The sequence below is a fragment of the Bidens hawaiensis genome, unplaced genomic scaffold (genome assembly GCF_021521415.1).
Source record: "Bidens hawaiensis isolate Kalapana, Puna unplaced genomic scaffold, B.hawaiensis_p1.1 tig00061048_1, whole genome shotgun sequence".
In the NCBI taxonomy this organism is placed as follows: domain Eukaryota; kingdom Viridiplantae; phylum Streptophyta; class Magnoliopsida; order Asterales; family Asteraceae; genus Bidens; species Bidens hawaiensis.
The window spans coordinates 11898-23720 of NW_027500985.1; the positions used below are offsets into that span (position 1 = coordinate 11898).

Sequence of the window (11823 nt, forward strand, 5' to 3'; positions counted from 1 at the left end):
ATTGTATTTCATGTTTATGATATTACATATGTTTACTTAAAATTGTTGTTACATTGTGTTTGTTTAATCAAACAGGTGATGATAATCCGTTTAATGTCCAACCGCTGCAATCAAAACAGCAGCAGAATTTTTCACGTTTCTACTGGACAATCCAAATGAGCAGCGAAACTTCGCAAGTGGAGACTTGGAAGAAGGTGAAATTTCTCATAATTTCACAGAAGAAGAATTGGAACAAATGTTTGAGTTATCCAACGTAGAAACAGGCAAGTATCTGGCTTTGCCTCCAATAGAACAAACGTCTTCTTCTGCTGCTACACCTGAATCATCATCATCTACGGCCACTGATCCCTCACACATCGATCCCTCTCAATTTGATGACGTTGAAATGGAAGACTTGTCAAAGGAAGAGTATCCTGAATACTATACGTCTCAAAATGACGATCTTCCTAACTTTGCAAGTTTCTTCCAAAATGTAACAGAGGAGGAAATGCAGAAAAAGGCTGAAGAAAGGTCAAACAATATGGAACAGCCTTCTGAAGCGGATCAAGCCGAATTTTTAGAGAAAACCGAGGAATGCAAGAAAGCATTCAATGCTATTCTTGAGAAGATAAGATCCAGACAACAAGCGAAGCCGACCATTCCTCATACAACGTCATATAAAATGAAGGGTCGCAGAACTTCAGGAGAAATTATCGCTTGGGCATGTCTGAAGGATCTTAACTGCGTAGCTGTCAAGAGAGAAAGGGGGGTTGAATACTTTCAACGTATTACTGATTTGAAGACCCTTCCTACTCATGATCTGAACCGTCTGAATTATCTTGATCTGCTATACGCCAACTCATCTCCATTTGCCACGTATTATCAGAATGTGTTGCGAAAAGAGCACAACACAAAATGGAAGATGATCACACCACAAAGGCCGAAGAGATATCTAAGCAAAAAGGAGATCGATCCGATCACCAACAGGCCAAAAGTTATCTTGAAGTACATGCCACCACTCACAATGAAGAAGATTCCTCTTAGAAAGATGAAGCAGGACTTCTACAAATCATTCAGGCATTGGTACTATGATGGTAAACTGCATGAGGCAGTTATTGTGCTCAATGACAATGGAAATTGGAGCACAATTCGTATTTTTGATCCAATGTGGCTCACAAATTTGTCAAGGGAGGATGTCTGTACGTTGTACAAGACAGAGATTCTTTACGCTCCCGAAGACATAGAGCAAGCGTTAACGTACAGAAATGTCATTAGGATTTGCTTTGCCTATGACATACATGCAGGATCAAATTGGAAAGAACAACAGAAGAAGTATGCCCAAGAAACTGAAGATTAATTGTCATGTCTATCATTTATCTTGTTTCTTATTGTAATTCAAAGTTAAATCTTCTGGTTGTAATTGTTTTGAATTGAATGAAATATGATTTGGAATATTGTGATAGATTATGCTTTAATGTCTATTTTGCAAATCTAATACAATTGTGCTTAAATGTTAATCCAAAATTCCAATTGACAGCGTCTCAGGATATGCGGAACCTATGGTAAGTCTGACTGACTGTACCATTTGGTAAAGAGAGAACTCCATGAAGAAAGGAGTTTGTGGATGCAACGTATGCACCACTAGTTTTGAGAAAAGAGAGAGTGAGATAACTCCAAGGGGGAGTTACGGTCGAGCAAGAGAACTCGATTGGTTACAAGCAAATAGAACTGGCTCCAAGGGGGAGTTTGTTAGGACATGAAATGTCACATGTATGTCCCCAGTTCTATCAGGTTGGTTCAACAAGAAACCAACGATCGTGAAACCAAGTTAACGTACTGAAAATGTCAAACGAAGCTGATTCGATCGAATCAGTCACTGATTCGATCGAACCAGATCTCATTCGATCGAATGGGTATCTCATTCGATCGAACCAGTTTTCGATATATAAACGTTACTTAGGAAATTTCACACAGGCTTCTGAACAGAACAAACACTCACGTAAATCACAGAACGAGCAGCCTCCAGAAACTCTCTCAAGCGTTCTTCGTGTTCTTGGTCGTTTCCTCCAATCCTAGGCGTCAAACCCCTTTAGGAATCGTACCTACGTGCCCGTTGATCACCACCGAATCGCCGTGTTAGAGGATTCCGCACTCTAACACGTTGCCCCGTGAATCGTTGGGAAACCGAGTCCCGAATCGGTCCTACAATGACTGTGCTTAATACATATAAAAATTTCAAAGAAAAATCATAAAATTTATCCTACTAACGGAAAAAAACGATAGTGACCGGGGCCATCCCGGGTCCCAAAAAGCTGCGCCGCTACATGCAGCCCATCTGGTGATGGCTGTCACTTCATCATTCCATTTGTCACGTAAAACAAATTAATAATACGTACACGGTCAACGCCTTCCTTATGCTTACATTATCATGCATTCTACATACTTCCTGTAACCATTAAATCTTCACATAACCATATTATACTATTTGCTTCGTAAAACACTACCAATAGTTCATAAATACATTTTTATCCTTATTAGCACGGGCTAATAGTCAAAACTGTTTCGAGACGTTTAAATCAATTTACGAAGTACACACAAGATTCCAAAACATAACGTAAGAAAGGGGGATCCAACTTTTTAATTATAATTAGTTGCGTGGGCCTTGGTAACAAGATGCCAACACGCTGAATTAATTTTTCACACTTACACTTGAACCGTTGACCCCCACAAACTACTCCATTTATTTACCACCAATTATCGTATTCACTCCAATCAAATCACGTTCACCATTTCAATTCAAAACCTTCAAAACAATATTTATATATCTTTCATCTTCATCCACCCAAGTGAACTCCATCCAAACATGTCATTATATATCTATCTTTCGTCTTTATCAACACCACTTCATTCACCCAAGTCAACTCCATCCAAACATGTCATCCCTCTTCGTTTATTATTTCCTCTTACTTTGTACACATGTTTTGATCCAAGCCCAACAGCCATACATCAAGGAGTACAACACAGACTGTACTACCAGAAACGCTTCAACTTCAGTATATGGTTATGCTTGTAACGGTGTTAACCACACATGCCAAGCTTACCTCACCTACCGATCCAACCCGCCTTACAACACAGTCGAATCCATCTCCAGCCTGTTAAATGCAAACCAAACTCGGCTTTCACAACTCAACTCTGTCCCAGAAACCTACACTTTTGAAACCGGTCAAACCGTGCTTGTGCCCACCCGATGTTCGTGTTTAGGCCAGGTTTACCAAGCGAACGCTACGTATGTTGTCCGGTCTGGAGACACGATCTTTTTGATCGCTAACGACACGTTCGGAGGGTTGTCCACTTGTCATGCTATTAACACTGAAAGAAGCAGTAAGACTGTTGATATTTATCCAGGTTCTAAACTAACTGTGCCATTAAGATGTGCTTGTCCAACTCAAAAACAAGCTACCGCTGGTGTTGAGTATTTGTTATCTTACTTGATCACTTGGGGGCAAGCAGTTTCGGATATAAGTGATAGTTTTGGTGTTGATACTGAGATGACTCTTGAAGCTAATGGATTATCAGAACAGGATGATATGATCTACCCCTTTACCACCCTTTTAGTTCCGCTTTCGAATCCGCCTTCAAGATTGCAAACCTTAGCACCACCGCCTCCACCGTCCACACCGCCTCCACCATCACCGTTAGAGCCATCACCTGCTACGTCTGCCAATGATCATAAATGGGTGTATGCGCTTGTAGGAGTCCTTGCAGGGGTTGTTCTTGCATTTGCTATCGGGTTGTGCGTTTTCTTTTTAAAGAAAAAGAAAGTGCCTCCACCCGTGGTGGTTCCTTCTGCCTCTCAGAGCTTCGAAGCCGTTGAGAAACCATGGGATAAGAAGTTGGATGTTGATGAAGACTCGGAATTTATGGAGAGTTTAAGTAGCATAGCTCAATCCCTTAAAGTTTACAAAATTGAAGAGCTTGAATCAGCCACACAAGATTTTAGCCCAGAATGTTTGATTAAAGGATCGGTTTACCAAGGTACAATCAAAGGAGAACGTGTTGCCATCAAGAAAATGCATGGTGACGTGTCAAACGAGATTCGTTTACTTAACACTATTCACCATCATATCTTATAAGTTTATCAGGTGTTTGTTTTAGTGATGGTCATTGGTACCTTGTTTATGAGTTTGCTGCTAATGGGCCATTAAGCGATTGGATCTATTATAATGCACAAAGCAACAACAAATTGTTAAACTGGATGCAGAGAATGCAAATTGGTTTAGACATAACAAACGGGCTTGATTACCTCCACAGTTATACCACGCCTCCGTATGTTTACAAGAATCTAGAAAGCAGCAATATTCTTCTTGATGGTAATTTCAGAGCCAAGATTACAAATTTTGATCTTGCAAGGTCTGCTGAAGGGCAAGAAGGTCAATTCGCACTGACCCGACGCATTGTTGGTACTAGAGGTTACATGTCTCCCGAGTATTTGGAAAACGGTTTGATCTCCACAAAGCTTGATGTCTACGGATTTGGCGTTTTGTTGCTTGAAATAGTTACAGGAAAACATGTTTCTGATCTATACGAGAAGGTGAACAAGAATTTGTCTGAGGTTTTATATGATGTTCTCCAGGAAGAAAACATGGACAAAAATGAAAAGTTGACCGATTTCATTGACCCACGCCTCCAAGGGAATATTCCTCCACAGCTCGCGATGTCTGTGATCAAGTTGATTGATGGCTGCCTCGATAAAGATCCATCAGCTCGCCCAGATATGAATGAGGTTTCACAGTGTCTTTCCAGGGTTCTGACCGCCTCACAAGCTGGAGACTTTTCGCTGACCATTTCAGTTCAGGGAAGATGATTTTGTAAAATGTTTCATTGTGTATCTTTATTATGTATAAAATATATTGTCTTGTGGTGTAATCTGTTTTTCATCTATAAAAAGTGTAAGGATTACAAAGAATATACAAATAGACTAAACGTATATTCAAGAAACATGATATAACCTATGAGGTTTACATGTTTTAACGACCTATAACCGAACTGATTATATGAACGTCTTCGGTTTCTAAACCTGAAGAAGTCGAAGATCTTTCAGAATATGATTGACTGAGAACCGACAAATTAAACACAATTTCTGTCATTCCTGGTCTATCTGCAGATTTCTCAGATGTGCAAGCTCTAGCTAATGCAGCCATACTCAAAGCAGCATCAATCGGGTAAAAGCTACCTAGATTTGGATCCATCCATAACCTTAAACTTTCTTCTCTTTTATCTTCCACTTCAAGTATCTTTTTAATTTCCTTCCATGCCATACAAATCACTCCATCATCTCTAGTTTCTATGGCTTTCTTGCCTGAAAGCAATTCTAATAGAATAACTCCGAACGCAAAAACATCAACTTTTAACATGATGGAGCTTATAGCAGGTCTAGCTGCGGAGAAATTTCCAATTTTGCCCTTGAAGTTGGAGTCTAGAAGTATATTACTTGTCCTGAGGTCTCTATGTGCAATGCTCGGTTGACTATGTTCATGCATGTATTGAAGACCGTTAGCAATATCTAACGCTAGATTCAATCTTTGAGACCATGAGAGATTAGCATTAACATGTGAACCCAAAGAAGAAGATAAATGTCTTGAAAGCAGCCATTTATCGAGTGAGCCCTTTTCAGCATACTCATAAACCAGAAAACAATTCCCGTTAAAACCAGATGAAATTCCCATTAATTTCACTAGATTTGTGTGGTGTACTCTTTGTAAAATCTTGAGTTCTTCGGTTGCATCTTGGGTTTTTTTTACAGCCAAAGTCTGACCACGGATCATGGCCTTGTAAACCGCTCCACCAATTCTGTACCGTTCACTAAGATTCATGGTTGCTTCCATTATCTCTTTCGTGCCATACATGATCGGTTTGCTTAAATAGCCTGAAACCCCTGGAAGCAGTTTATCTTGATTCTTCTTCGTGGGCACGACCGGTTCATGTTTTGCAGCTTTCTTCATGTAAAGAAGATCAGTGAATTCAAAAGACGACTCGTTACGAGCCAATATCCTTTTCAATTTGCGCGAACAGCATTTGTAAGTCAGAAAGCATAACAGAACAATAACAAAGAAAGATCCAGTTGTTCCAAAGATTACAAAGACTGTCTGAACTTTTTTTGACTTTTTAGTTTCAGAACCAGGAATATGATGAGGTGGCGGGAAGGTCGGTAATTCAGAGACAGGTATAATAACCGGAAGAAACGAAGCAGCAGTGAAATTCGAGAAGTTATTCTCGTTAGCAACATCATAAGAACTTGTGTTAAACATAGTGCTCGCAATCAAGATATTATCTTCTGGTTGCCATACATAAATAATAAGATATCTTTCTTGATTTTGTAACTGTTTAGGACACGTACAGAACAAAGGGAAAACCACTTGATCACCAACCGTCAAGTTGGTCGGGTTTAGAGTAGGATTCATATCTTCAACAACATGATAATTGGTCAGATTCTGAAACACAGAAGATGCAACAACATAAAAGCTATCACCTTTTTGTGTTTCATATGTGACATTAGAAAAATAATGACTCCCGTTACAGCTACATGTAACGGGTAAGCAGGCCCAGCAAACTACCATTCATTCTGATCGTGACTTTGTTTACCCGGTTCCCCTCGCGGCTAAAAGGTACATCCGGGCCGCTCGCAAGGGCCTACTTACCTCAACAAAAGCTGATCATAAAGAATATTTTCATTTTCTGAAGTGAGATTGTTAGCTTCTGCTATACTCAATCGGCTGATACCAAACAGATCAGATATGCTGCCGAGAGCCATGTAAGGTGGCTTGGCACGATATGTGACGTAGGTTTGACAGGAAGGCGGTGAGTCAGCAGAACACGTGAAGTTAGTGTCTGCAGGTAATGCATAGACATTATTTGGAGAAAATAAGAATACAGAAAGAGCTAGCAATGGAAGAAATGAGAATGCCATGCTAAATTGCTAATGACCCTCATTCACAGGTGCTATTATATTGTTACTACTTACTAGTATTATGTAGCTTTCAGTCCTTAATATAAAAGTGAGCCCAAATAAAATATGTGCATAACTTTATGCCATTTTGATTTATTAAGTAAGATAACTCCAAAAATCGTATAAAATATTCATTTAATTGACCAATAAACCAAGTCTAGCCGGCTTAATATGACATTAGCTGCAACATCTTAGCTAAACGCTGTCTGGTAATGGTTAGAAGCTTTCAAAATACCAAAATAAAGCGCTAACATATTTGCAGAAGTTAACCAGAAAAAGACAACTTCGGAATAATATTACAGGACAAGTGGATCTCGACCCACTCCAAGTGGATCCATTAAGGTTTGACCCACATTATTCTGTGTAAAAGGGACTTAAAACGGTTAAACCCACTCATAGGGTAAAAGGCTCTCCCGTAGAGGTGCACAAATTGGGTTTAAGCCAGGTTTGAACCAGTGCAGTTCGGATTTAACAGATTCAAACCAGTTTTAAAATTTAAAGTATATGGTTACAAACCGATTTCAACCTTATTGCTTAGTTCGAGTTGGGTTCAAAGCGGTTCAAACTCAGGCTCAGTTTGTTCCGGTTCAGGTTTAGAACCGGGTTTGGATTCACACCTGGTTTTCTGAAAGATAATATTTGTGGCAACAAATGCATTTCAAAATGGTATTAAAAAAGAATCTTGATGTGTGATATTTGTACATGCTAGAGAATGAAACGAGCATTTCAAGAAATTTAAAAGCAGTAGGATTTAGAGCAGCAAACCCTAGTCTGGTATATAACAAAGAAACAAATGTTTTTGTGTATCAGACATTATTCTTTTTCCTATATATTCTTTTACAGAACAGCAAACCCTAGGATTTTTGTGTATCAGACATTATTCTTTTACAGAACACAGGGCAGACTGCAATGCCACCATTCCAAATAGTTGATTATAAATACTATGTTTTTTTTAATTAATCATCAAGATTTGTTGATGGTGAAGTTTAACTAGCAAGGAAATCTTCCAGTTAGCCGGATATGATCAAGAGTGCTTCTGAGACCGTACTTAAGCACAGCCTTGTTTCCTTCTCTGAATCCATCGCCATAAGCTGCAGATGTATCTGACTCGATCTGGTGTTTAAAGAACTCACCGAGTTGCTTCTCGAACTCCGACCTTTTGCCTTTTTTTGATGATACAGGTGCGGGTGCAGATGAAGATGATGATGAAGCAACACTGGTACCACTAGCTCCAGCCATAATCTCCGAGTCCAACCACATATGAGCAAGAACTTGACAGATCCCTTCTTCAACATTGGGCGGCAAATTTGAGTACCCTGTAGAAATTACTAAGTTAACCTCAGGTATTAAACAAGAAAGTTGGAAGGTAGAGGACATTTTTGTCAATGTGTTCTGATATAAATAGAAAAAAGAACCTTTAAGCCGGAGCCATGCATGCATCATCTCATGAGCCAGAATTGAGCCCGTTAGCAACCTGAATTTATGAAGTTTTACAATAAATTATAAAAGCATTATTTATAAGTATATAAAATCCATATATGAAAAATTACCTAGGGAGACTATATAATATGAGAATAGCCGTCACTTCACATCTACGAACTAGCTTATAAGGCTCTGTAAACATGTCTATTATTCGTCCCGCACCAACCCTCGGCCTCCTTATGATCTGGTATTATCATTAAAATAAAAGCAACTATTAGAAGAACTAAAAAAAAAAGCCTGGAAATTTTAACTACTTAACATTCAAAATTCATACAGTGCTGATGGTTTGTTCTTCTGAAAGACAAAGTCCTCTAGTTTCAGGCATGTGATGATGACCCTGGCAATAAATAAAGAATAAATCTTGAAACTTATATGACAACTATAAATTCATAGTGTAGTTTCAGTAATAACAAATGTATTTATGCTTACGTGTTTTTCGCCCTCCATGGCTTCATTTAGGGCTTGTCTTTCAACCAACAACAGTGGAACTTGTTGCTCAATTTTCATATTTAACCCTTCATAAAAATCCTGAATTTCAAGATAAAGAGGTTGACATTCATGAGTATCCATTATTGCAGAGTCAAGACACTGAAGGCAGAGCTTTCGACCATCATCTAGCATTAAATATCTTGTATCTCTAGGTTCCATTCTTTCACAGCTGCAACATCTAGGAGTCCCATCATGCTCGTGGGCCGGGCAGTACTTTTGTAGCCAAAACGGGTGGGCCCGGTACTCAATCAGACCGACTCTATTTGTTGGTATCTGTGTATAATTTTAGAAAAGGTAAAAGGTAAAATATACTAATAATCTACAATCGCATATAAAGTAGTACCTGTGTGATAAAAAAAAAAAAAGAAAAAAGAAACTCACAAAGTTCTTGCAAACATCACATTTCGGGTGATGGTGTTCTTTATAGCATGATTTGTGAAAGGGACGATTTTCAGACATGGAGAACTACACAGATGAGCAGGGAAGTCAAAATCAAAGTAACAATAGAAAAAGAAATGTTAATTTTTTCATGGATGGAGGAGTGATATGTGATTTGTATTCTGATTTCTGAATCTAAAGCTGACATCTTTTTTCAAAATATGAATCTTTCTAAGGCGGTCAGGGTTACAAAATTGAAGGTAAGTTTGACTTGGAGTAGAGTTTGACCTCAAAATCAGATATTGGTAAACTGCAAGCATGGCAACGGAAACATTCAGGATGCCAAACTCCCCCCATGCAACTCAAAAACCGCCCATGACCAATTCTACCATTGCAACCAGCACATGTCCTACAATCACATGTCGAAACATTATTTCCATTATTTATTTGAAAACAAAAGGTTATAATATAAGAATATCTACCTGTGAACACCTTGAAAGAAGCTTGGCAAACGAGGAAACAGGCTTCCATAGTTATTATTCCTCGGTGGCGAATCCGCGTTTAAGCTTAACTGAATAGCCTTCGCGAGCTCTTCATCTTCCTTGACATAAGAATCGTCATCTGATAAAAAGCATTATCAATTAAATATATGCAATAATACTAATATGTTGCAAACGAATGAGAAATCATCAGAAAATACAACCTACCAATTACTTTTTTTCCTTTGTGATCTTCTTCAGTATGAGATGGAACTTCATCCTTTTGATCTTCTTCTTCTTCCTCTTCGTCTTCTTCTTCTAAACTTGAACATACACTTTTTGTATCATCTTCTACAACAGAACACACACTTCTTTCATCTTCTTCAGCAAGTGAAAGTGCAATAGCTCGATCAATTTCTTCATTATCAAAGTCCAACAATTCATCCTACATGAAGTTGAGAAATTAAGTACAATATTATTACAGAATGTTTTCAGAAGTAAGGGAGTGTTTCACATTCCGTTTTAAAAAGTGATTATCTGGTTATCTAATTCTGATCACTCCATATAACATAATCACTTTCAAAACATAATGCCAACACCCCACCCCCCACCCCAAAAACTCATTACCATATAAAGAAAAGTATAATATACCGATGTAGTAGGCGGGTCCCCCCAAACTCCGTCACTTTCATATCTCTCACGATACCGCCCTTCGGTGACTCTATGACTTGAGCCCAAGCTTGACCCTTTGAATATCTTAGTTAGCCAACCCATACCACAATATATTGTATACAATTGGGCTTGTTAACTGTTTGCTACAAGCCAAATCATTCTTTAGTAATTACACTAAAATTGTTAAAACACGTGAAGAAGTCTAAAGATTAGCAATTGCACAAATAAAGATTTGATAAAGCTAACATCTTTACCGCGTATGATGGCAAAAGCCCGTAAAAAATGAACAACACGTACACAATACTGCTTAAAATCAAATTAATTTTGGACACGTTTAGAACAAAAGGGCAATCTTTATGATAAAAAACCCATAATTGATCTCAACTTCCACCAACACCATCAGGTATTACTAAAAGGGGTCAACAACAGCAACTATGAAAAGTGAAATAAACCAAGAATCTTCCAGACAAATAATTTTTTTCATTTATGACGTCAGTGTGCAGATAAATAGATAATATTTGTGGGTATAAAAAATCTGACCTTAAAACAATTCAAAGAATCCACAGAAACCAATGAAGATGATGAACCCAGAAATCATCCAAGAAACTGAAGTCAATTACAAGCATAATCATCAATTATGAGACCCCAAATCCTCAAGAATAGCAATAAAGGGAGGATCTTGAACCTAATTTGCACAAGATTCTACCAAAAAACAGAGCAAAAAATTAGGGTAAAAAACAAGGCAGTATAAGTATAAAGTTGGAAACTTTAGCAATAAAAAAATATTATGAAATTAATTGTTACCATTGTAGTAGAATCAGAATGTTGAGATTGAGCACTTTGATCCTCATGTCAAGATTATGAAACCAACTGTTTACCTTGTTTCTTTCCCCAGTTGATAGTGTGGTTATAATTTACTAGATTGTGCTATTTTGGCCTAACTTAACAAAGACATTTGAGTAACATCCAAATGTTTAGTTGGATATGAGAGTATTATTTTATTATTAATTAAATAATGAAAACTAGTGGTTTTGTGTGTAGCTTTAGTTTGAAATCGAGTCTTGTTATTCAACTAAGCATTTATGTGGGTGGGTGGGTGGGTGGGTGAATGAGAACATAATTGTTGAATTATTCATCTTTTTACAATAAATTTATTTTTCTTCGTTACTTAAGTGATTTATCATGTTTTTCTTTGTCGTTCAAATTATATAAGTTATGAAGTTTTATTAAGTTTGTGTTTCTTGTTATGTTTTCTACTTTGTCTTAGACTCTGAAAATCTTTTTGTGTCCATACGAAGAGCCTTGAGTTTGTACCTTGTAGCATCTCTAAATTTTTGA

General features: G+C 37.9%; 2 protein-coding genes and 1 pseudogene across 3 annotated transcripts; 1 reads left to right on the forward strand and 2 right to left on the reverse strand.

Annotated features, from left to right (window-relative positions):
• Positions 1-2912: 2912 nt before the first annotated feature.
• On the forward strand, positions 2913-4879 carry LOC143603213 (lysM domain receptor-like kinase 4 pseudogene; annotated as a pseudogene).
• LOC143603214 (serine/threonine receptor-like kinase NFP) lies at positions 4876-6946 on the reverse strand. Its single transcript, XM_077080089.1, has 2 exons — positions 6679-6946; positions 4876-6574 (listed from the first exon to the last, which is right to left on the reverse strand). The coding sequence occupies exons 1-2, from the start codon at positions 6944-6946 to the stop codon at positions 5007-5009; spliced, it is 1836 nt and encodes a 611-aa protein (XP_076936204.1). The 3' UTR covers positions 4876-5006.
• Positions 6947-7931: 985 nt separating this feature from the next.
• LOC143603211 (protein DA1-related 1-like) lies at positions 7932-11182 on the reverse strand. 2 transcript variants are annotated; one of them, XM_077080085.1, is made up of 11 exons: positions 11026-11182; positions 10465-10628; positions 10042-10258; positions 9817-9955; positions 9623-9743; positions 9338-9421; positions 8897-9229; positions 8742-8804; positions 8536-8651; positions 8401-8459; positions 7942-8301 (listed from the first exon to the last, which is right to left on the reverse strand). In XM_077080085.1, the coding sequence occupies exons 2-11, from the start codon at positions 10585-10587 to the stop codon at positions 7976-7978; spliced, it is 1581 nt and encodes a 526-aa protein (XP_076936200.1). In that variant the 5' UTR covers positions 10588-10628; positions 11026-11182; the 3' UTR covers positions 7942-7975. The 2 variants fall into 2 exon arrangements, with proteins under 2 accessions (XP_076936201.1, XP_076936200.1); XM_077080086.1 differs by lacking the exon at positions 11026-11182 and having other exon boundaries at positions 7932-8301; positions 10465-10616.
• Between the last annotated feature and the right edge of the window lie 641 nt (positions 11183-11823).